The sequence below is a fragment of the Sapajus apella genome, unplaced genomic scaffold (assembly GCF_009761245.1).
Source record: "Sapajus apella isolate SASKATOON/1434 unplaced genomic scaffold, GSC_monkey_1.0 scaffold41, whole genome shotgun sequence".
In the NCBI taxonomy this organism is placed as follows: domain Eukaryota; kingdom Metazoa; phylum Chordata; class Mammalia; order Primates; family Cebidae; genus Sapajus; species Sapajus apella.
Genome location: NW_022436981.1, coordinates 9259479 through 9286345, shown reverse-complemented (window position 1 = coordinate 9286345; position 26867 = coordinate 9259479). Strand labels below are relative to the sequence as shown.

The following is a 26867-nucleotide window of genomic DNA, read 5'->3' as shown; positions in this document are numbered from 1 at the left end:
GGTGACAGAGCCAGACCCTGTCTTTATTTAAAAAAAAATATCTTTTCTTCTGTGATACCTTATGCCTTCAGAATATTCTCTAGGGCCCTTTGCCTGATATTTAATGCCCATCAAAATTGGTCTCAAATTCTTCTAGCATTAAGTTACAGTATTTTTCTGCATAAGTTTCCTAAGTATCAATTGCTACTTTCTCCTCTGTCTTTATGTACTTGCACAGCCTCCAAAGGCCCCTCAGATACTTCCTACTCCAGGATGCTTTCCCTAATCATATCAATGGAAAATAAACGTTCAAAGCAGTTGATTTCATTGGCATGTGTCACGTTCTGATTTGTTTAACAAATGTTTGTTCTATGTATCTTATTGCATTGACTAGCTTGTAAATATCTTAAGAATGGGATCAACTTGACCAAGTAAACAATTACTAAAGAATCTTTGAAAAATGGATAAAAGTGTAAAGAATTTGGTTTTTACTTCTTTGAATCCCAAGTAAAATCTATTCCCCCATCTCTGGGCCTGATTGAGCTTATTCAGATGCCCATAAAAAGCAATTAATTGATAACATACAAGCCAAATATGGCTCAGATACAAGATGTGTACAGAAGAGATTTTGTTATGGTAGCTTTGGGACCAAGTCAGCCAGAAGCAGAGATTGAATATCTGACAGTGACTTCCAGTAAAATTGTCAGGTTCAGCCCAGTGGAAGCACAGCAAAGAAAAACATGGTGTTTCTTGAGTATATAAAATAAAAACTCTTTGCCCGAGTTATGTGGATGAAAGCAGAAATTTGAAATTTGCTTGTTTGTTTTGAATGAGCTGCTTAAAAATGCTTGCTGTAACTTTTCACAAGCGAGCTTTTCTAAAATAAACTTGTTTGTATTGAGATATGATTGCCACATGATAAACATATTTAAAGCATACCATTGGATACATTTTGATGAATGTCTACTCTCATGAAAGCCTCCTCATAATTAGGATAATGAATATATTCATCAACCTCAAAACTAAAGACAAGTTTTAAAACAATTTATTTTTAACAATTTATTTAAAACAATTTATTTTTAAAATTAATGTACTATAAAATTAACATTTTTGTATGTGATTTTATTAATTCAAATGCATGTATAGATTCATATAACCATTCCCACAGTCAAGATAAAGACTATTTCATCACCCCAAATATCTGTCCTCAAATACATGTAGCCTTTCTCCACCATTCACCTTTGGCAACCACTGATCAGTTCCTTATCTTGTAGTTTTGTCTCTTCTAGAATGTTATATAAATGGAATCCTACAAGTAGGACCATTCAGAGATGGACTTCTCTTACTCAGCATAATGCCTTTTATGTTCATTCTAGTTGTTACAGGTTATCAATTGTGTGTTTGTTTCTTTTTCTTTTCTTTCTTTCTTTTTTGGCTGAGTGCTTTTCCATTGTCTAGAAAAACCGTAGCTTGTTTATCCATTCCCCTGCTGAAGGACATTGGGTTTGTTTCCGGGTTTCCCCATGTATAGAGCTGCAATAAACATTTGTGTATGGGTTTTTATGCAGACAGATAACTTTCTTTTTTAGACTATGTTATGCCTCATTTCGTATATAATAATGGGATGAGAAATTTTCCTGTTTACAAAAAATGGGAGGAGTTTCAGATGGATTTCTAGAGAATTGAACTCTCTCAACAGGAGGATGCCATCTTGCCCAAAACTCAGAGCTGGTGGTTCCATCTGCCACTGTTCTAGTCCTCCTTTTCCAGATAACACAACTCTTTAAGACAGTATGGTGCTGCACTGTCCCTATGCCCCTGTATTGGTGTGTTATATGGCACGTATTGAGTAGATACATGCATCAGAGCGCGTAATTTCACACATTCTGGAGCTGAGAATATTTTTGTTCTGATTAGTGAAACATGAGTGAAAGAAGCTAAATTTTACATTGGTATAGAAGGTAGGTTTGAAAATTAAAAGAGAGAATTGGAAGAATTCTCTAATAATTGACAGAATTGGAAATAACCATTATATGTTATTGTTGGAATCTTGTGATTCTCTAGAAATAGAAATCTTGGATTTATAATTTATTTATTTATTAAACTCAGTGAATATATACTGAACAGTTACTATGTGCCAGATACTATTATAAATGTTTTATTCCATATTTTAATTATATTAGCATCTTACTAACATATTATTGAAATGTCTTTTTTTCCCCCCATAGGAGTCAATTTTACAGCTCGATCCAAGCCATTTGCTATCTTGCCTGTGACTAGGAAGGAGAAGTCAACCATCATCCTGGCTGCTTCCCTGTCCTCTGTGGTCTCGTGGCTGGCTCTGAGCTGTCTGGTGTGCTGTTGGCTTAAGAGAAGCAAAAGCAGAAGTATGTAGATTTTTGTATTTTGGAATAAAAGTTTCTGAAAAAAAGCCATCATGCATAACATAATAGTGATTCTTTTTCTTTCTCCAAAGACAAATTTTTGTGAGCTTCTCCAAAATATGAAATTGCACAAAGCCAAACTGTTCAATTACTACATTAGAGACAAGGATTATCTAATCTTAAGTAATAATAGCAATAATAATAAAAACTCATGTTTACTAAATACTCACTGTGGAACAGGTTCTGTATCTCTTGGCAGCTTCTGCATTTGACCTATTGCAATGTATTGTTTCTGCTCAAATATGTGAAGAAAACCCAGCCTCACTCAGATATATTACAGAAAAGGGATGGGTATTTTAATAGCCTTTACAGATAATTGTGGACAATCTTCTTTCCTATTGCACCTGGATTTGACAAGAAGTAGTTACTTAAAGGGCCATCTCAATGTCCTTTTATACTACAAAGGTACAGTAATCGAAACAGAATGATATTGGCAAAAAAAAAAAAAAAAAAAACAACACATAGACCAATGGAACAAGTTAGAGAACTCAGAAATGAAGCCGCATACATACAACCATCTGATCTTCAACAAAGCCAACAATAACAAGTGATGGGGAAAGTACTTTTAATCAATAAATGGTGCTGAGATAGCTGTACCTGTTACGTGAAAATCCACCAGTCTCATTATGTACTTTGAATGGAGCTTTTACTCATGCATTAGGATTGGACCATTTGAAAATATTGTTTCATGGAGTCGTGAAGATCTTCTCCATTTTGACATATTTCATTCTACTATTCAAAAAGATCATGTTTGTTAATAACATGAATCTTTAAGAATTAGAAACATGTGAAGCTCATGTAGTTGATACAAGTTTTCCAAAATTCTAAGTTTCCCATGAAAATGAATTTTATCACTGGCAACAAATACTGTAAGTTGTTTCTTTTTTACAAGCTCACTTCATTCATTTAAGAAAAATAAAATCTGCCAAATATACAAGTATGAATAACCATAATTTCTCAATCATTCTTTCTTACTCTTTCAAGCAAAAATGGTGTTCCATGAAAAACATCAGCTAGTTTAGCTCAAAATTCCATTGCAAAATTGCTTTTTCTCAGGAAAATCACATACACATTTTAAATAAAATTAATTCTCTTTACTGCTTTACCAAAGATATTCTTAAGTGAAATTGGCTTTTTTTTTCCTCTTCTTGTTGGTTTTTTGTTTTGTTTTACTGTGATTTTATCTCAGGGTATGTCCTTCCTGATCATGCCTATCCAAAAAAGTACCTTGTGGTTTTTACTTGTGTTTCTCTAATGATTAGTGATGATAAGCATTTTTTCCCCTATGTTTTTGGCCACATGTATGCCTTCTTTTAAGAAGTGTCTGTTCATGTCCTTTGCTTATTTTTAAAATGAGATTGTTTGCTTTTTTGATATTTGATTTAAGTTCTTACAGATTCTGGATATTAGAGCTTTGTCAGATGCATAGTTTGTGAATATTTTCTCTCATTCTGTTGGTTGTTTGTTTACTCTGTTGATAGTTTATTTTGCTGTGCAGAAGCTTTTTAGATTAATTGAGTCCTACTTGTCTATTTATGTTTTTGTTGCATTTGCTTTTGGAGGTTTTATCATGAACTCTTTGCCAAGGCCTATGTCCAGAATGGTATTTCTTAGGTTCTCTTCCAGGGTTTTTATAGTTTTGGGTCTTACATTTAAGTCTTTAATCTATCTTAAGTTGAATTTTGCACATAGTGAGAGGGTCAAGTTTCATTCTTCTGCATGTGGCTGGCCAGCTATCTCAGCACCATTTATTGATTAAAAGTACTTTCCCCATCACTTGTTATTGTTGGCTTTGTTGAAGATCAGATGGTTGTATGTGTGTGGCTTCATTTCTGAGTTCTCTAACCTGTTCCATTGGTCTATGTGTCTTTTTTTTTTTTTTTGCCAGTATCATTCTGTTTTGATTACTCTACCTTTGTAGTATAGTTTGAAGTCTGGTATACAATAAGATACCATGTCATACCAGTCAGAATGGCTATTATTAAAAAATCAAAACAATAACAGATATTGGTGAGGTTGTGGAGAAAAGGGAATGCTGATATACTGTTGGTGGGAATGTAAATTAGTTCAGCCACTATTCAAAGTAGTTTGGAGATTTCTCAAATAACTTAAAACAGAAGTTTTCAACTCAGCAATCCCACTACTGGGCATATACCCAAAAGAATATAAATCATTCTACCAAAAAGACACATGCATTTGTATGTTTATTGCAGCACTATTCATAATAGCAAAGGCGTGAAATCAACTTAGATGCCCATCAACAGTGGACTGGATAAAGAAAATGTGATACATATATACCATGGAATAGTATGCAGCCATAAAAAGAAGGAAATAACATCCTTTGCAGCAACATGGATGCTGTTGGAGGCCACTAACCTAAGTGAATTAATGCAGGAACAGAAAACCAAATACTACATGTTCTCTCTCATAAATGGGAGGTAAATAATGAGTACATACCGGCATAAGGAGAGAAACAATAGACACTAGAGCTTACTTGAGTGGGGAAGGTTAGAGGGGAGTAGGGGTTGAAAAAGTATCCATTGGGTACTGTGTTCACTACTTGGGTGATGAAATCATTTGTACGCTAAATCCCAGTGATGTGTAATTTACCTGTAACAAACCTATACCTGTACTCCTAAACCTAAAATAAAAGTTGAAAAAGAAAAAAAAAGGTCTACTTCCTCCTCTTTAACTATCTCCTTTTCATGCCACAGTATAGTATTATTTTGCTTTATATTACAAATTTATTTGTTTATCCTCTGCCATCCAAACTAGAATAAAAGCTCTATGAGGGCAGGGATCAGATCTTTTATATTCATCCCAGAGCCTTGAACAGTGTTTGACATAAGGAATATAAATATATTTTATATTAATACATTTATTAAATAAATGAATAGAAGATGAAGTATCTCTTCAACCACGGATAGACTGAAGATATACAATCTTCAATTAAAAGCTCCTGTCATCTTGAGTTCTGTGGCTTGAACTGGTCTCAATTCCCTGGTATTGATATCATACTGTAGTTACACAGGTTGTTAACAATGGAGAAGGCTGGGTAAAAGTGCTTGAACCCTCCCTGTATATTTCTTGACAACTGCCTGTGAACCAATACTCATTTCAAAATTAAAGGTTAAAAAAGTGTTAGTAATATTCTGTCATTAGCTAATCAGCTCTGTCCAACAGAAGTGTAACATGAGCCACAAATGCAAGGCACATACATAATTTTTAGTAGCCATTTAACATAATATATCAAGAATATTATTTCAACATGCAATAAATATAAAAATATTATTGGTAGTTTATGTTTTTCTCAAAATTGAATGTGTACATTATACTTATAATACATCTCAATTTGAACTAGTAACATTTTAAGTGATGAGTAGCCACAGGTGGCTGCTATTTGTATGAGACAGGACAGTTGTATACCATAAAGTTGATGGTCAGTATATAGGATTTGATGCCATTATTTCTTGAACTCTGAGTATGTTACGTGCATTCTATTGCATGTATATGATAATTATGGGACAAGAGTACATACAAGGGAAACACCTAAATGTTGATGGTCCTACTTAACAAATAAAAATGTTCTTTTTATCTGAACAAAAAAATCCCTTCTTTTTTTCCATTCATACAGAAACGAAACCTAAAGAGATTCCTGAATCCCAGACTAATAATCAAAATAATCATATCCACATCTCATCCAAATGCCAAGAATCACAGGGGAGCAAAAAAGAAGACACTGTGGTGGGAGAAGGTAAGCTCAGAGGGTGGAGATGATCCTCACAGGAAAGACTCACTGTGGTCGGACTGAGCCTCCCTCTCCTTCAGTTCTGTTTCTGAAGCAATTTAGTTTATAGACCCTTCTTAGTCTTTGTTACTTACCTTCAAGGAAATTATACGCCAGCAGAAAAATACACAGGTCTGGCTGATTCACTCAGCTGTTCATCAATTATTTGAATTGACATATATATACATATATATGTATATATTTTAGTAGAAGATTATTGGTTTAACATTTGAGTTCATTACACAGAGGAAAGGGAAAACCAGAATAAAGGCATATAATCTTTCCTTTAGCTATTGCAAAGCTGCCAATTTGGCAACATTATGAATTTGGGAAAGAAGAGTACAGTTGCCAAATGCCAGCTACGCAAATTAGATTGAGTACAGAACCGTTGACAAATGAGTCAGCTTTGTTAAGCAATGCTTTTGTTCAGTTGCACTTTTGGCAAAATGTATGATTTGCCAACATGGTGTGTTATGCGAGATGATATTACTTGTTATATTGTTAAATTGCTGTTAGAATTAGCGCTAAACAGGGAAAAGATAAGCATTTGCCTGGGACAAATGCTTTGCTCTCGTCCTACAAAGAATGCTGCAAATAGGAAGACTGGACAGAGTACAAGATGACTTTGCCAAATGTGAGTATAATACATGAAAAATATTCATATAATTTCCATGGGCCTGAAACATTTAAAAATGTGTACTCTAAAGAGTCAGTTATCACATTTTCTACTTGAAAAGGCATACCAATCTTAGTGGTTCCGAATGTGTGTTTAAGCAAAAAATAATAGCAGTCCAATGTTATTCTGCCTCTAAGTAGCTAAGTGAGATCTTGCATGTGTGTGTTATATGCGTGCATGTGAGCGCATGCATGAGCGTGTGTATCAGTTTGTTTGTATGTTTTTCCATAAAGGAAATAAAGATGTACTTTGTTTTGTTTGTTTTTTTAATTTTCCCAACATATTAGCCACATTTTGGCTCCTAGACCTGCACCGAAATAATGGTAGAGGGTATGGGGTGTACATGGGAATGGTATTGAACAAAATAGAGAAAGAGAGAAGGGGACAGGGATCATTTCAAGATTCCATCTAAGATTATTCTAATTTTGGTTTTTAGAAGCCTCTTGTCCATATTATTGCATGTAAACTCAGGACAGATGTTTGAATACTGCCATCTGAATAGCTCTTCATATTCAGTTGCCATCTCCAGTGAATGGCAAGAGTGGTGCTAATCTCTCCCTTAATCTCATAGGGCAATCTATGTGAATCTCAGTGGCCCACTTAAATTAACTACATTAAGCAGTCCACAGTGCCTGACTGTTTTATTAAGAAACTTTTTTTTATGTGGTGGCTTATTAATAAATTATTAGAAATGAGACAGGGATAGGGCTCTTGTGGAAAAGTTTAGATTGATGAGAGGGGAGCATCAAAGAGGCCATTTTATTAGGACATCCAAATTAAAAATAGAAGGATGTGTTATCCGAATCCTCCTCTGGGGATCACAGCAGATGTGTTTCTTTATCTTCTAAGCTTTGTACAAATCTGAAGAGTATCGTTTTGAAGACAAATCATGAGGCATCTCCTCCTTTTCTTTGGAAATTATTACCAGCTGTGAAACACCTAATTATTGGTAGCTTTAAATAAATTTTGTTTTATTCTATTATTGCCATGGCACTTAAGTTTCCCTTTTATCTCTGTGTTTTTAGGCTTTTAACATTTGCAGATAAAGTGATTGGCTGTCGCTTTCTTCAGCACTTTGCCTTCACAAAGCACTACCGTAGCACTTAACATTATTGAACTGTTGGAACTGAGCATGACTACTAGATTCAGATTGTAAATTTACCACATTATAGCTTTTAACCAAAATTGCATGGGTATAGTTGGGGTGCTAGAAATTTGTGGTGGGGGAAGAAGAGTAAAGTATACATCCCTCCTATTTTACTGTTGCCAGGATTTTTGATATCCAGAGCCATCTAAGCCCTCTTTTAAAATCAGTATCTACTCATGTCACTCTGCTACTCATAAGATTTAATGAATTCTCACTGTCAGTTGGAGAATCAGGATAGTGTGACAGTTAAGAGCATAGAACCCAGATGTCCAATAGACTGGGTTTAAATATGACTCCCTGTTGACAGACTTTGTAGCCTCAAGTAAGAGGAAATAACTTCTCTCTGTGTCTTTCAGTGTCCTCATCAGTAACATGGCCCTAATAATACTGGCCATTCTTATGGTTATTATACAGAGTAAGTGAATTAATGTCAGTAAGGAACACAGAACAATTTCAAGCATACCATGTGTGCTATTTATCTGTTACTTATTATTGGTTTATAAATGTTATTTAAGATTCAAAGCCCTCCAGTTCTGTGAAGAAGGTCATTGGTAGCTTGTTGGGGATAGCATTGAATCTGTAAATTACTTTGGGCAGTATGGCCATTTTCACGTATTGATTCTTCCTAACCATGAACATGGAATGTTTCTCCATCTGCTTTTGCCCTCTCTTATTCCGTTGAGGAGTGGCTTGTAGTTCTCCTTGAAGAGGTCCTTTACATTCCTTGTTAGTTGTATTCCTAGGTATTTTATTCTCTTTGTGGCAATTGTGAACGGAAGTTTGTTCTTGATTTGGCTCTCTTTAAGTCTGTTATTGGTGTATAGGAATGCATGTGATTTTTGCACATTGATTTTGTATCCTGAGACTTTGCTGAAGTTGCTTATCAGTTTGAGGAGATTTGGGGCTGAGACGATGATGTCTTCTAGATATGCAATCATGTCGTCTGCAAATAGAGACAATTTGACTTCCTCCTTTCCTATTTGAATGCCCTTTATTTCTTTTTCTTGCCTGATTGCTCTGGCTAGAACTTCTAATACTATATTGAATAGCAGTGGTGAGAGAGGGCATCCTTGTCTGGTGCCACATTTCAAGGGCAATGCTTCCAGTTTTTGCCCATTCAGTATGATATTGGCTGTTGGTTTGTCATAAATAGCTTTTATTATTTTGAGATACGTTCCGTCAATACCTAGCTTATTGAGTGTTTTTAGCATAAAGGGCTGTTGAATTTTGTCAAAGGCCTTCTCTGCATCAATTGAGATAATCATGTGGTTTTTTTTGGTTCTGTTTATGTGGTGAATTACATTTATAGACTTGTGTATGTTGAACCAGCCTTGCATCCCCGGGATGAAGCCTACTTGATCATGGTGGATAAGCTTTTTGATGTGCTGTTGCAATCGGCTTGTCAGTATTTTATTGAAGATTTTTGCATCTATGTTAATCATGGATATTGGCCTGAAGTTTTCTTTTCTTGTTGAGTCTCTGCCGGGTTTTGGAATCAGGATGATGTTGGTGTCATAAAATGATTTGGGAAGAAATCCCTCTTTTTGTATTGTTTGTAATAGTTTCAGAAGGAATGGTACCAGCTCCTCTTTGTATGTCTAGTAGAATTCGGCTGTGAACCCGTCTGGACCTGGGCTTTAACTTCATATGGAACCAAAGGAGAGCCCGCATAGCCAAGTCAATTCTAAGCAAAAAGAACAAAGCGGGAGGCATCACACTACCGGACTTCAAACTATACTACAAGGCTACAGTAATCAAAACAGCATGGTACTGGTGCCAAAACAGAGATATAGACCAATGGAACAGAACAGAGGTCTCAGAGGCAACACAACCTATCTACAACCATCTGATCTTTGACAAACCAGACAAAAACAAGCAATGGGGAAAGGATTCCCTGTTGAATAAACGGTGTTGGGAAAGCTGGCTAGCCATGTGCAGAAAGCAGAAACTGGACCCCTTCCTGACACCTTACACTAAAATTAACTCCAGATGGATTAAAGACTTAAACATAAGACCTAACACCATCAAAACCCTAGAAGAAAATCTAGGCAAAACCATTCAGGACATAGGTGTAGGCAAGGACTTCATGACCAAAACACCAAAAGCATTGACAACAAAAGCCAAAATAGACAAATGGGACCTAATCAAACTCCACAGCTTCTGCACAGCAAAAGAAACAGTCATTAGAGTGAATCGGCAACCAACAGAATGGGAAAAAATTTTTGCAGTTTACCCATCTGACAAAGGGCTGATATCCAGAATTTACAAAGAACTAAAACAGATTTACAAGAAAAAAACTAACAAGCCTATTCAAAAGTGGGCAAAGGATATGAACAGACACTTTACAAAAGAAGACGTACATGAGGCCAACAAACATATGAAAAAATGCTCATCATCACTGGTCATCAGAGAAATGCAAATCAAAGCAACGTTGAGATACCATCTCACGCCAGTTAGAATGGCGATCATTAAAAAATCTGGAGACAACAGATGCTGGAGAGGATGTGGAGAAATAGGAACACTTTTGCACTGTTGGTGGGAGTGTAAATTAGTTCAACCATTGTGGAAGACAGTGTGGCGATTCCTCAAGGACCTAGAAATAGAAATTCCATTTGACCCAGCAATCCCATTACTGGGTATATATCCAAAAGATTAAAAATCGTTCTACTATAAGGACACGTGCACACGAATGTTCATTGCAGCACTGTTTGCAATGGTCTTTGTTCCAGCAAAGACCTGGAACCAACCCAAATGCCCATTGACGATAGACTGGATAGGGAAAATGTGGCACATATACACCATGGAATATTATGCAGCCATCAAAAACGATGAGTTTGTGTCCTTTGTAGGGACATGGATGAACCTGGAAACTATAATTCTCAGCAAACTGACAGAAGAGCAGAAGATCAAACACTGCATGTTCTCACTCATAGGCGGGTGTTGAACAATGAGAACACATGGACACAGGGAGGGGAGCACTACACACTGGGGTCAGTTGGGGGGAAATAGGGGAGGGACGGTGGGGGGTGGGGACCTGGGGAGAGATAGCAAGGGGAGAAATGCCAGATGTAGGTGATGGGAAGGAAGGCAGCAAATCACACTGCCACGTGTGTACCTATGCAACAATTTTGCATGTTCTTCACATGTACCCCAAAACCTAAAATGCAATAAAATAAATAAATGGGAAAAAAAGATTCAAAGCCCTCTAAGCCTTGACTCTATCCAATATTTCTAACCTTATATTGGGTTTCACTCTTTTGCCCTTGCTTACCCTCACCAAACCAACTCACCATCTCGGGATTAGTCTAACATCTCCACTCGTTTACTTGCAGTCTCTGCCAGTTGGATGGCTTTTCTTCACCTGTTAAAACCTGCTCAAGCTTTGAGCAGTAACTGAGCTGCATTTTTTTCAGAATGTTTATAACACAAAGAAATGATAAATGTTTGAGGTGACGAACATGCTCACTACCCTGATTTGATCATTATACATTGTATAAATGTACTGAAATGTCACTCTGGGCCCGACGCAGTGGCTCACATCTGTAATCCCAGAATTTTGGGAGGCTGAGGGCTTCATCTCCTAGTAAATATTAAATAAGGATTGATTTATCTTCTGATGTTTATTTAGTATCTTATAAGTCTCCTTCTGTATTGTTATAAAGAGATGATATCTGGTCCTCTGTCCTTTATGAATTTTCAATGTGGTTGGGATACAAGAGTAATATTTGAGGGAAAATTAGAGACCAATCCTAGGCAATACACAATTAAGTATAAGGCAGTCACAACAGGGTGTATTTAGCATTCTCTCCCATATTTAAATTGTTAAAGGAGATAAAGAATGCCATTGTCCTAAGTTACACGTTTAGCCCCTCAAATTCATAAATCATATCACACTGTTTCAAATACCATTTGCAAAGGGCTTAGTTGTCCAGTTTATATAAACTCAGGTTTGTGGAAATGCCAGGGAAAGAGTCCTGCTTTGCTCTGTCAGAACTCAGTTTAGTTTCACACCTTCTCACCTGTTTCCTTTTTCCCCTAAATTGGTTAGTAGCCCCTGAATCTTCTAGACAAGACACAGAGTTATCTTTAACTCCTAGTTCTCCCTTTACCAGCCTGTCCTCTTGCTTGTCAAGTTTTATAGATTCTTTCTCTCCAGTGTCTGTTTTTTTCTTTCTCCTCCTCTGCACTTCATTTCACAGGTATATCTTCAGTTCAGTTTTACTTTATACGCTCCTTACAGGTGTCTACTCCTTCATCCCTATCTCTTTTCCCTCCGAGACAGTATTTCCTATGTACAAGATAGGCTTCCTCACATCAAAATGTCCTTCTCTAAGGTATTCACATATCAAAGTCTTGCTGCTATGGTTTGGCGGTGGCCTCACCCAAATCTCATCTTTAATTGTAACTCCCACAATTCCCATATGTCATGGGAGGGACCCAGTGGGAGGTGATTGAATTTTGGGGCTGGTCTTTTCTGCGATGTTCTTGTGACAGTGAATGAGTCTTAAGAAATCCGATAGTTTTTAAAATGGGAGTTTTCCTGCACAAACTCTCTTTGCCTGCTGCCATCCAGGTAAGATGTGACTTGCTCCTCCTTGCCTTCCACCATGATTGTGAGGCCTCCCCAGCCACGTGGAACTGTGAGTCCAATTAAATCTCTTTCTTTTTAAAATTGCCCAGGCTTGGGTATGTCTTTATCAGCAGCATGAAAATGGATTAATACACTCCTACTGATTCCAGTCCATATCATATACTTTTTCTTTATTTCAAATTTCCTTATCTAGAAGGAGTGGTTCCCTTCTCTCAACTTTTATAATACTTCACACTTTCTTGTTTAATACATTTTATATGTAATATAATTATTTGTGTTCATCTTATCCAGATCCTTTGGTATAAATTCTGTATCTTTTATGATCCCAATACCACTGTTACCACAGAGATTTAGGATATTATACCACTGATAACTATTACTGAGTGAATGATAAAGACCTGATGAAATGAGTCCCTTTCTTTCCTTTTTCATTTTCCAGAGACCCTTGGATTCCAGTAGTTATAACAATTGCTGGGGAAAAAAGACCCACCTCTGCCCCTCTTCTAAAAGAAATGTATTAACAGAAATTTTATCCAGGTTCACCAACTGTGCAACAGGATGATGAATGCTCGTTTTTGGGGGGTCCTAACAGTGGGCAAAGTATGACTTCTTGCTTCCAGATAATGCTTTCTGCTGGTTACTTTAGCTTCCTCTTCCAGTTTTCTTGCCACCACCTTTGTGTTTGCAGGATAGCCACAACAGCTGACGACCTGAGTATTGCTTTATCCAAATTATGGACTAATCTTTGTCCACAACCACTTTTCTTTATGGAATCCATGCATCAAATGTTGGAAATGGAAAAGTGATCTGTAAAAAAAGACTGGCTATTACGCACATGTGACTATGAACATCTACTTCAAAGATTTCTTATCTCTACCACCTTAGAGATACATTGACTGTATATGGTGCATTTTGTAAATGTAAAATATAAAGGACTGTCACTTTACCTTCTGTTAATACAAATGTATAAGAATGACAAGGAGAAGGGAGGACCGAGATAGCTTCATTTGGAAGCAAAGGAGCTCAGAATTAGAAATTGTCTCAAGTGCTCAGGAAAGCAAAACTATATTTGAAAATTATGAATAAATAACATGTCCATGTCATATAATTAAAAAAATGAACATTTTCTACTTTAAGACAGGAATAAAATATAGTAGTTGTCCCACAGGAAAATTTTAAAAAATAATCAGGAATAACAGTATGCCCACTAAGAGCCTGGTATGGTGGTATACACCAGTACTTCCAACTCTTCAGGAGGCTGAGGTAGAAGGATTTTATGAGCCTAAGAGTTTGAGGCTGCAGTGAACTATGATTGTGCCTGTGAATATCTACTGCACTCCAACCTGGGGAACATAATAAAATCCTAGCCTCTCAAAAAAAATTTGTTTAAAGGATGAAGAGTTCCAATTCTGTTTTTAACCAAGATCCAATATCATAATTAATAATGGAATATTGGAGGAATTCATATTCAAATATGGAAAAACACTTAACTCATTCTTACCATAATTTTATAACATATATTTTGGAATCCTAAGAAACACAGCATATATAAAACAAAGTGGCCAGGTGTGGTGGCTCACACCTATAATCCCAGCACTTTGGGAGTCCGAAGTGGGTGGATCTCCTAAGGGCAGGAGTTCAAGACCAGCCTGGCCCAACATGGTGAAACCCTGTCTCTACTAAAAATATAAAAAAGACATATATGAAGCCAACAAACATATGAAAAATGCTCATCATCACTGGTCATTAGAGAAATGCAAATCAAACCACATTAAGGTATAATTTCATGCCAGTTAGAATGGCAATCATTAAAAAATTGGGAGACAGCAGATGCTGGAGAGGATGTGGAGAAATAGGAACACTCTTACACAGTTGGTGGGAGTATAAATTAGTTCAACCATTGTGGAAGACAGTGTGGCAATTCCTCAAGGAGCTAGAAATAGAAATTCCATTTGATCCAGCAATCCCATTACTGGGTATATACCAAAAGGACTATAAATCATTCTATTATAAAGACATATGCACACGTATTTCACTGTGGCCCTGTGTACAATAGCAAAGACCTGGAACCAACCCAAATTCCCATCAATGATAGACTGGACAAAGAAAATATGGCACATATACACCATGGAATACTATGCAGTCATAAAAAATGATGAGTTTGTGTCCTTTATAGGGACTTGGATGAATCTAGAAACCATCATTCTCAGCAAACTGACACAAGAACAGAAAACCAAACACCACATGTTCTCACTCATAGGTAGATGAGAACACCTGGACTCAGGGAGAGAAGCATCACATACTGGGGGCAGTTGGGGGGGTTAGGGGAGGGGCAGCGGGTGGTGGAGAGGGTGGGGAGGGGTAACATGGGGAGACATGCCAGATATAGATGAAGGTGGAATAGAGGCAGCAAATCACCTGGTTATGTATACACCTGTGCAACAACCCTACATGACCTGCACATGTACCCCAGAACCTAAAGTAAAAAAAAAAAATTAGCTGGCCCCAGTGACATGTGCCTGTAGTCCCAGCTACTTGGGAAGCTGAGGCTGGAGAATTGCTTGAACCCAACAGGTGGGGGTTGCAGTGAGCCAAGATCATGCCACTGCACTCCAGCCTGGGTGACAGAGTGATACTCCATCTCAAAAAATAAAAATAAAAATAAAAATAAAACAAATTAAGAGGACAGTGTTGGAAGTTATTTGCAGATTATATACTTTTTAAAGGATAATTTAAAAGATGCGACCTTTAACTACCATGATTTAAAAATATTTTGAATAACTTACTCAAAGATAATGTCAGTCCAAAAAAATATATAGGTCAATGGTAAATAGTTGAAAAAAATAAATGTACAATCAAGACCAAAGGATATACTGCCTTGAAAAAAGTTTTAACCAGTGTTATGTTGAACCTATATAAAAATAAACTACATTTTGTTAAATAGTATAAAGAGAAGACTTGAATACATAGAGAATTATAATGTTCCCTAACTGGAATGTTTCCTAATCTAATTGATTATTATTCCAAGTACCTCAGTTATTCTCAAGTAAATGCGATAAATGCAATTCCAATCATTCTTTGCAATATTGAATGACATAAGATGGATTCCAAAGTTCATCAGAAAATATAGGTTAATGATACAAAGTCAATTTTTTTTTTATTGTACTTTAAGCTCTGGGTACATGTGCTCATCCTGCAGGATTGTTGCATAGGTACACATATGCTGTGGTAGTTTGCTGTCTCTGTCCCCCCTTCAACTACATCAGCAATTTCTCCTGGTATTATCCCTCCCTAACCCCCCTGCCCCCCACTGTCCCTCCCCTCCCCTGGCTCCCCCACCTTCTACTCCAGTGTGAGATGTTCCCCTCCCTGTGCCCATGTGTTCTAATTGTCCATCATCTGCCTATGAGTGAAAATATGCAGTGTTTGGTTTTCAGTTCTTGTGTCAGTTTGCTAAGAGTGATGGTTTCCAGATTCATCCATGTCCCTACAAAGGACATGAATTTGTTGTTTTTTATGGCTGTATAGTATTCCTTGGTGTATATGTGCCATATTTTCTTTGTCCAGTCTATCACTGATGGGCATTTGGGTTGGTTCCAGGTCTTTGCTATTGTATACAGTGCCATAACAAACATACGTGTGCATGTTTTCATAATAGAACAATTTATAATCCTTTGGGCATATCCCCAGTAATGGAATTACTGGGTCAAATGGAATTTCTATTTCTAGATCCTTGAGGAATTGCCACACTGTCTTCCATAATGGTTGAACTAATTTATAATCCCACCGACAGTGTAATAGCGTTCCTTTTTATCCTCATCCTCTCCAGCATCCGATTTTTTAATGATTGCCATTCTAACTGGTGTGAGATGATATATGAATGTGGTTTTGATTTGCATTTCTCTAATGACCAGTGATTATAAGAATTTTTTTATATGTTGGCCACATAAATGACTTCTTTTGAAAAGTGTCTGTTCATATGCTTTGCTCCCTTTTGAATGGGTTTGTTTTTTTCTTGTACATCTGTTTTAGTTCTTTGTAGATTCTGGATATTAGCCCTTTGTTAGATTGGTAGTTTGCAAAATTTTTTTCCCATTCTGTTGGTTGCCAGTTCACTCTAATGATTGTTTTTTTTTTTTTTGCTGTGCAGAAACTCTTAAGTTTAATTAGATCCCATTTGTCTAGTTTGGCTTTTGTTGCCATTGCTTTTGGTGTTTTAGTCATGAAGTCCTTGCCTGTGCCTATGTCCTGAATGGTGTTGCCTAGGTTTTCTTCTAGGGTTTTTATGGTGTTAGTTCTTATGTTTAAATCTTTAATTCGTCTGCAGTTAATTTTTGTATAAGGAGTAAGAAAGGGGTCTAGTTTCAGCTTCCTGCATATGGCTAGCCAGTTTTCCCAACACCATTTATTAAACAGGGAATCCTTTCTGCATTCTTTGTTTTTGTCCAGTTTGTCAAAGATCAGATGGTTGTAGATGTGTGATGTTGCTTCTGAGGCCTCTGTTCTGTTCCATTGATCTATATCTCTGTTTTGGTACCAGTACCATGCTGTTTTGATTACTGTAGCCTTGTAGTATAGTTTGAAGTCAGGTAGCATGACGCCTCCAGCTCTATTCTTTTTGCTTAGGATTGTCTTGGCTATACAGGCTCTCTTTTGGTTCCATATGAAGTTTAAGGTGGATTTTTCCAGTTCTGTGAAAAAGGTCAATGGTAGCTTGATGGGGTAGCTTTGAATCTATAAATTACTTTGGGCAGTATGGCTATATTCATGATACTGATGCTTCCTAACCAAGAAGCATGGCATGTTTTTCCATCTGTTTGTGTCCTCTCTTATTTCCTTGAGCAGTGGTTTGTAGTTCTCCTTGAAGAGGTCTTTTATATCCTTTGTTAGTTGTATTCCTAGATAATTTATTCCCTTTGCGGCAGTTGTGAATGGGAGTTCACTTATGATTTGGCTGTCTGTTGTTAGTGTATAGGAATGCTTGTGATTTCTGCACATTGATTTTGTATCCTGAGACTGCTGAAGTTGCTTATCAGCTTAAGGAGGTTTTGGGCTGAGATGATGGGGTCTTCTAGATATATGATTATGTCATCTGCAAATAGAGACATTTTGACTTCCTCTTTTCCTAATTGAATATCCTTTATTTCTTTTTCTTGGTTGATTGCTCTGGCTAGAACTTCCGATACTATATTGAATAGGAATGGTGAGAGAGGGCATCCTTGTCTAATGCCAGTTTTCAAAGGAAATGCTTCCAGTTTTTGCCCATTCAGTATGATATTGGTTGTGGTTTGTCATAATAGCTTTTATTATTTTGAAACACATTCCATTGATAACCTAGTTCATTGAGAGTTTTTAGCATAAAAGCTTGTTGAATTTTGTTGAAGGCCTTCTCTGCATCTATTGAGATAATCATGTGGTTTTTGTCTTGGTTCTGTTTATGTGACGGATTATGTTTACAGATTTGCAGATGTTAAACCAGCCTTGCATCCCTGGAATGAAACCTACTCAAGTGAGATGGATAAGCTTTTTGATGTACTCTTGCATTCAGTTTGCCAGTATTTTATTGAAGACTTTTGCATCAATGTTCATCATGGATATTGGCCTGAAATTTTCTTTTTTAGTTGTGTCTCTGCCAGGTTTGGTATTGGGATGATGTTGGTCTCATAAAATGAGTTAAGGAGGATTCCCTCTTTTTGTATTGTTTGAAATAATTTCAAAAGAAATGGTTCCAGCTCCTCTTCGTACATCTGGTAGAATTTGGCTGTGAACCTGTCAATTTTTTAAAAACAAATAGATTTTATGGTAGTGGAAATGGGTAGCCCTAATAAGGCAATAATATTTATGTCACTATTCTTCTTAAGTTAATGTGATTCTGTTATAAGAATATATGGGCGCATTATTGGAAATAGCCCTGATTAGGTAGATATAGATATCATATATAGTTAGGTAGATGGATGTTAGATACAGAAATGAAATATATAATAAAAGAGAAAATAAAAATAAATATAAAGGAAAACAGTTTATAAAAGGTTTAGTAAACTTGACTATTTAAAACATTTATCACTCTAGATTCACATTTTATAAAATATAACTAATGAAGTTACATATGGATTAATGAGTTAAATTAGGTTTACTAAAACACATCAATTTCTAGAGTATCACAAAAACAATAAAATGCAGATTAGTTATGATATAATGTGGGACTACAGGCGTTTTTCCTTTTTATTTTTCTCTTATTTTTATATCTCCTCATTTGTCATGTATTGCTTATTAAAAAGAAATAATATTTTTTACTTAAAGAAACAAATTCTCTAGACAAGACAGACGTATTAGTATTTAACTATGGCGTATACATTCCCTAATATGTGGACAGGACTATTGCTCCTTACTGACAAATGAGAAATTCTTGTTGGTTGATCAGTTGTTCATCCCTCTGCTTCAGATCCTGTTTAGGTTCAAAGGTCCAGGCAATTATATTGGGCTTTCTATACGGATTCCAGATCAACCAACACTGAATGTTGCACCTAGACCTAGGCTAAAAAATATGAACAAGGGGTAGGAGGTAGGTAGAGAGAGAGTGGGGAGATTCATTGTTCATAAGCTCATTGCAAAAGAAGCCAGTGACCGGTACCCATACAAATTTTAAAAGTCACAGGCACAGTGCATATGTGCTGCTTAAGAAAGTCATGGAAGTTGAAAGAGGCTAAACACAGCTGGAAAAGCTGTATCTGACTATGGGTGGATCTGAAAGAACCCAGAACCAGTGAGTCTTCCTTTCTGTAGGGAAGAGATATATGTTCTCCACATTGCACCCCATTTTCCCTGAAACTTGATCAAATCCACCAGTGGGATTCTAAGAGGCATGAGGAACAGTTTAAAATCCCATCTTTTCTTTTTAATTGGGACTCATCAACAAGGCAGAGGTGGAAGGGAGGCATGCCAATTCATATGTTTTGATACTCACTATCCTTCCTTCCCTAAAACCCAAACATTCAGCCGAATGCCTTAGGACACGTATCTGCTGTAAATTCATTTTTTATCTAATTTGTCTGAGATCTAAGCTTCCTGTGGAGGTCCGAGATCAAAGGATTTGATTCCTTCTGATGTCGGCGCTGACACATAATGTGTGCTGACTTAGTTCTGTCTATAACCTCACAGTGGGAGGCGGCCAGCCTCCCTGGGCACCTTTACACAGTGAACTTTCATTTCGGCTGGGGAGTCTGTCAGGTATGTTGCTGATTGGAGCTGCCATGTAAATAATTCATGGGAGAGTTTTAAATGTTTTGGGGTCTGCAGAGGAAAGCTATGCTTGTGTTAGTCTTTCATGAATAGATGCGGACTTAAAGAACAAGGGGGAAAAGATTTCCAATGAAGGTCTCTCAAAAACAAGATAACAGTATCTTCAATGGATTGAAAATAGGCAACTTGCAGTGTTTGATTCCTCTTATGTGAAGTGCTGTTGGTTTTACCAGGGGATTAAAATTCAAAGCCTTTTTTGCCTTTTTAAAGTTTGCTTCTACCTGACAATTTATTATTCTTGTTCTTTGGTTATTTGCTGATCCTAATAAACTATGTCTTTTCCACCTGGTGGGAGCAGTAATTATGGAGATGATGCCAAGCCCAGTGCTTGGCCGAGGGCTGGGCATAATGAGGGAGCAAGGCTGATGACACACAAAAATTTCTTCCTTGAAGGAACTTAGATTCCTAAGAGGAAGATGAAATTGTCACATGAGGAAAGGTGACCAATAATAGAAGCAGCTGTGCAGGTCAAATGAGAAACTCTAGACAACAAGTGTGGAGGCATAAATCAATGTAGTTTGAGCTGTCAAGAAACATTTCTGGAAGGAGCTGCAGGTCCCATAGGAAAACTAGGGTAACCTGAAAGTTCTTACAGCTCTAAGCAAGAGAAGCATCTCATAGTTTGATGGCTGTAGAAGATACATGCTAGACAAGTGGACTGTGGAAAGGAGAGAGAAGATATGAATAGCATGAGTTTATCATAATATTAATAGATGCATCATGGAAATAATAGGAACAACATGATTATCTTATTTTACCGCTCTAAATCAAAAGCATTTTATATATACGTATATATTTCTGTTATGTTATTACTTTATCTCATCCTTACCTCATTTTCCAGATTAAATTGAAGTGAGAAATTGGTATTCTTTACCCCAATATTGTATTTTATAGTATGAATCAGACGTGATTACTATCTCCTGACACAAACCAAGACAGCTCTCAATAAACTCAGGAAAAAAAATAACAAAAAGCCTAATAAGTCAGCATCTTCATTGCATACAAACGAGTGGTTAATATATTTTCTGGTGAAATATGAGAAAAGCTGGGACAGTAAATGTAGATGACAGTATTACTGCCCCCCTCCCCGGGTTAAGGCAGGTTCAATCTTTTTCTCACTGTAGGCATATGAATAATGACCTTTGCATGCATCATATACCCATGCATGTATCCCACTGAACATTCCTAACTTTCCATTGCATTCTTTATCTTTACACAGTATTGTGTGGTGCCTACATTATCTGTTTACTTATACTGTACTCTTCTGAGTTGCTGTTTAGTTCTGTTTAATAGAAAAATAAAATACAAATAAAATGTCAAGAGAAGAAAACAACTAAAACAACATTGCTAAAATAAATATATTTTAGTAAATTGTAAAGTAGCACCTGAGAATAAATTAAAATTATACAACTAAAGCCCAAAGAGGCTGAAAGGATGAAAGTCATAAAGCCAGACAGCAGGAGAAGGGGAACTTGAGCCCTAATTTTGTGACTTGAGTCTCATGTGCCATCTCTCCTTCTACTATTATGCAAACATACATTTATACACTTATATAAATAGATGCTTATGCTCATATTATTTCTACAAGTATTTGTATTCATATATTTAAATTGTGAATCTGGCATAAAAGTCTAACTGTTAGATAATACTGGTTTTTACAGATTATATTTCTTAACACAGGTGTGAGTTGGCCCACTGGTAAGGCTTGACCATGGTCCGGTATTTGCATTGAAGCCTAGAGCTTACAATGAAAAATCCTCATTCAATTGTCAATATTATAAAAGTATTTTTTGAGGAAGCAGCGTTACCAAATTTTTATTACATGTTTGGAATATCTAATAAAAGATATTTGGAAATTAAAGAGCTGATATAATTAAAACTGTATTTGGCAATTTCTTGTCAGAAATGTTAACTATGCAAAATGTGTAATTCACTGGTTGAAAACTAAATCCATTTATTCCCTACTTCTTTTCTCCCCAGATATGAGAATGAAAGCCATGCTGGGCAGACTGAACCAGTGCCCCGACCAGTTGATGAACAGAGTGTCCAGAAGGAAAGTTAGCTGCCGCATTGTCCAAGAGGAAGGGCCTGCTTTGCCTGCTCCTGCTACTACTAGCATCACATCCCATGGGCACACCTGTGCTCCAGGTGCTCCTGCTCGGCCGGTATACCTTCAAGAGACTGGGAAATGGAAGGAGGCCCAAGAGCAGTTGCTCAGATACCAGCTGGCAGGCCAAGACCAGCTGCTGCTGCTATGCCCAGACCTCAGACAAGAGAGGCAGCATTTGCCAGGGCAGAGTCGGCTGAGTAAGAAAAGTGGCAACTTGGGGCTTTCCCAAGAGAAGAAAGCCTCCTGTGGGGCCACTGAGGCATTCTGCCTTCATTCAGTACACCCAGGAACTATTCAGGAGCAGCTGTGATCAGGAACGGTGTGGGCATTTGGCCTGAAAGGCAGAATATTCCAAATATTTCTGGATAATAAGCAGGGGAACTGAGGACTGTTTTGCTGGAACAACTGAGAAGAGAGAATGTGTACTCTGAATCCCTTTTTCGACTTTAGAATGGAAAACAGTTATATAAATGCGTATAGACTAAAAAATGCCTGATACATCTTTCACAGCTATCACAATCCTAGTTCAATGCCAGGAAAATGATGGCACTTGTTAATTATTTACCAGTTTGTGGCTTAAGCCTGATTTCAACAACTTAATAATGGCATAATACTGACTTATACCAGCAGAGATTATTATTAAGCAGTCTCTGGGTTGACCACCCACAGTGCTTTGAGCTTCTCTTATGGAAGGGATCATGAAAAGGTCTGGTCAGCAACAGTTAATTCCACTCTGTTACAGAAAAGCATTTCTTTATCCGCTAGTAACATTTGAAGGGACAGTTCAACACCCTGCTCCCTGATCTGTCAGTGCTTACATTCCAAACACAAGTCAACTTCCTGGCTTTTTACAAGTGGATTTTATTTCATGGTTTAAATTCAATCATTTTTGGGAGCCTACAGTAGTGCGAGCATATCAAATTTGCACTTCATGAGTATTTACACATGAAAATTTATATTCTCATGGCCGTTGCTGAGAGTTTAGTTAAGGACAAAGATGTAAAAATACCAAGTCTGGGAAAGGAAATTGTCTATGGACCACTATTGTATTTTTCAGTGATTCTGTTAGTAGCTGGGTCACATTTACAACTGGAAAAGAACTACATTGGGAGATCAGAGATAGCCAAGTAGCAAGTAGATGATCAGCTAACTCCTTTATCAAAGAACTGCTTTTTGGAGAAGATGATGCATAAAGCTGTGCAATGAAGGAGAGGCGAAATTATGTCACGTGCAACTGTTCTAGGCTGTGCTGGGAGGTTAAGTGGAGATCAGAACAAAGGTACGCCTGGTATTGATACATTTGGTAAGGGTGTTAAAGGCAGTTTCACCAGATTCACACATTTGTACAGGGCTTATTTCTTTTCAAACTGAAGAATACTTTAAGCAGCCTGACTGTGTCCTTGGCTCTGGATCCAGAAGGCCTTAATGCTTCAAGCGTGTAAAGAAAAGACGGCAGGAATGAGGAGAGCTTCCAAGAGATTGCTCTCAGCTTTTCCTGATAATCCTGAAAACCAGGATTTTCTAATCTCTGCAGGGTTAAGGGGTTGTGCTGTGGTTGAGTTGGAACAGAGAAAGAAAACACACTCTTTCATTGCTTTATTCTAAATAATGATGCCCAGGAACTGGTTCTGTGGGAAGTACTGGCAGAAAGCTGTTTTGTCTGCAGGACATCAAGAAGGAGGTGTATATCATCCTACTATTGGCAGAAACGTTTTAACCTCTTCTTTAGGTGTCTGGTGAGTATCTCAGATCTTAAGGCTGTCCCTGAAAGGAGGTAGGTAGTTTTCTCTGTGGTCACTGTGTTGGATTTGCAAGAAAATATAAATAGATGTTAAGGTCAGTGCTCCCCAGGAGATTTTAATCCAGGCGCTCTGTGTTCAGAGACAGATTTGCAGGACAATTGGTTTATAGAAGTTTACTCTGGAAGTACAAGCCGGCTGCCTGCTGAGTAAGTCCTCTTATTTTGCTTGAGCACCAACAGAATTAAAAACATAAAAAACAAACAAAAAAATACCTCGAATGACTTAGGAAGAACATGTCTTCCCTAGTTTAATTAGTCTCTGTTATAACCATTTCTATATCTTTTTTGTAGCTTTCAGTCTGTGAAATCATTTGCCTTTGCAATGTCTGCTTTAGTACATGCCTTGGATCCTCAAAGAGCTGTAAGCTTCATGGAAAAAACCTTTCAGAAGTGAAGCCTTTTGAGGATTATAAAATGGTGGCAGTGTTAGTCCTTGCTCTACCTCAGTTTACCTGCACATTCTTTCTTTCAATTCTGTGGATTCTTTCACCACTTTAAATTTTTTCCCAGATATTTTTCCTGAGCTCTATACCATGCATTTAGCTGCCTAGTGAGAATTTCCAGCAGGTTATCCCATAGCTACTAGGAAGTTAACACAGCCCTAAAACCTGTTCCTCCTTGTGTTTTTTTCTAACTCAATGAATGACATCACTGTATTCAGACCAGAAATCTAGAAGTCAGCCATGATTCTTGATTCTATCTTGCCCTTCTCAAAGAGTCAGTTGCCAGTTCTGTTACTTCCGACCCCTTCTTTACCCTTCTCCCAATCCTTATCTTCTTACTCTCTATGTGTCACATGATGAATCTTTCTGGGAGGCAAGTTTTATCTTATTCCTCTGTTTAGGAGTAACCATAGTTAACTTACTAATTCCATCCCAGAAAACCTGCAATTCCTGAGGCCAGAACTGACACTTTGGGCCTAAATAGCAGCCATAAATATCCCCAGCAACTTGGCAGGCTCTAGCATGTGACATGGAGCTTTGGCATCTAGCTAAAATTCCTCAATCCATAGTTAAGCTAGTCCTCTTTCTCAAGAAAATGAGAGAACTGTGGAAACACTGAAAGCAAAGAGAGCAGCTCTGCATTCATTCGTGTCTGGAGATGAGCCCATTTGAGCACCACTGTAGGCCAACCCTAAATTTATTCAGATTATTAATGTTGGTAACCCAGCAAATATTTCCCAACAGTGACCATCGATACCCTTTATCTAAATAAATATCGAGATGTGCTTTATTCCTGTGTTAGTTCAAAGAATCTCTTCTTGCCTCCCATTGTATTGATGGGCTTCTTTCTCTCAAGAGATTGGTTAAGCTAATGGTCTAGAGAGTTCAAAAGTGTTTGAAGGTAATTTTAAGTGTCGTCACCACAAACAATGCTATGTATATGAGGTGATGCATATGTTAATTAGTTCAATTGATCCATTCCACAATGTATACATATATCAAGTTGTATATGATAAATACCTACAATTTTTATTTGTCAAATAACATCTAAAAATATTTATGGGTCTCAAAATTAAGAAAGAAGTATACATGGAGCTATGGTTGTTTTGACTATCTCTCCATGCTTTTTGCTTGGGGAGGGGCGCTTTTTTGGGTGGACTTTTCAGGGAAAGTACCTGACCAACAGAACTTTGTGTCTCTCCCAGAGTGAGAGACTCAGCTTATCTGATCAAGGTGGATTTGCCCTTCAATAGGCTTGCCCTTGTTACTGCCCAATCAGACCACCAAGGACCAGAAGACTTGAGTTTTCTAAGGGCCCACCCCTTTCAACAATTTAGTTGAATGACTCTCTTCCATCTAGCAGTCTAATTCCAAATATATGAAATTACTGTACATTGAAATGCATGCAAACTATATGCAAAAATGAGTATGAGGAAATCAAATGTAAATCACATGCAAATATTATTCAACCAAGGTTCTATAGAATTGTACATGTCAATAACACTAAAGGATTTTAATTAATTATGTCATTTAGATTTGATGCATTTATTCCATATTTTGCTTTCAGAAGTTATAATATATTCAATGTCAATTTTGAAAAAAACTATAAGCAGAAGAAATTAAACACTATTTAGTATAGAACCGTTGATTTCAACATATACTACAGCACTGTGACTGATTACAGATATATTTGAGAGAGAAATCACATTTCTAGATGGTAATTTTTAAAATAAACAAAATTTTTATAAACTTAAATGTGGATTAAGTGGCAGAATACAGGGATTTGGATGTTTATAAATATTATTCTAGTATTTATTCTTTTTACTTAGGGATTTCTTTGCTTGGAACAATTTAGAAAATTTATGTAATGCATTTGTAGGACTTTCTAGATTTTATTGGGATTCAAAGAATTAATTGTCTGTACATTATCTCTTATCAGTCTCAAGGTAATATTATCTATTATCACTTTACCTTTTATTTCAAAATGAGTAGCTATAACAAGATGAAGGAAATACCCACTCTTCTCTCCATTTTATTAATAAAAAACCGTCAGTTGCCATAATTTTGTTATGGTCCAAAGGAAATTACAAAATTTGTTTGGACCATATTTTTTCCTTTTAACACTTCTTCAAATTAATGGTATATCATTTAGTAGAATGACTCACATAGAAAAGTATTTAAGTTATGCTGTTATATAGTAAAAAAGCAAATCACAAAAAAGTCTGCACAGCATGCTTTTACTATAGTTTGTTTATGTATAGAACAATTATGAAAAGATAGCCAAGATAATTTTGTAAGTAATAGTTACCTCTGGGGAGTGGTGTAGAAAATATGGATTGATTTGCACTTTAAATTTTATATACTTTTGTATTGCAATACTTTTATAAATATATTTACTGTTAAATTTAAAAAGTTTCTCCAAGTTATGATTGACCAGAGATTGGTGGTCTCTTTAGATCTCAGCCATAGGAAATGCTTACAGAAAATACTCTCAGTCTTGCAGAAATGCTTATAGAAAATGCTGTTCGCCCTTTAAGAACTAAAATAGATGCAGAGGAGAAGAAAAAGATTGCAGAGAGTGGAAGGTGAA

General features: G+C 36.8%; 1 protein-coding gene across 4 annotated transcripts in view; it reads left to right on the top strand.

The window, feature by feature from the left end:
• Positions 1-26482, top strand: part of PKHD1 (PKHD1 ciliary IPT domain containing fibrocystin/polyductin) — a 496842-nt gene extending 470360 nt beyond the window's left edge. For all 4 annotated transcript variants that reach the window (XM_032299663.1, XM_032299664.1, XM_032299662.1 and 1 more), the window contains 3 exons: positions 2208-2366; positions 6058-6177; positions 21904-26482. In XM_032299663.1, coding sequence (XP_032155554.1) covers positions 2208-2366; positions 6058-6177; positions 21904-22343 — 719 coding nt within the window. In that variant the 3' untranslated portion in view covers positions 22344-26482. The remainder of the gene's footprint in view (positions 1-2207; positions 2367-6057; positions 6178-21903) is intronic.
• Positions 26483-26867: the final 385 nt, after the last annotated feature.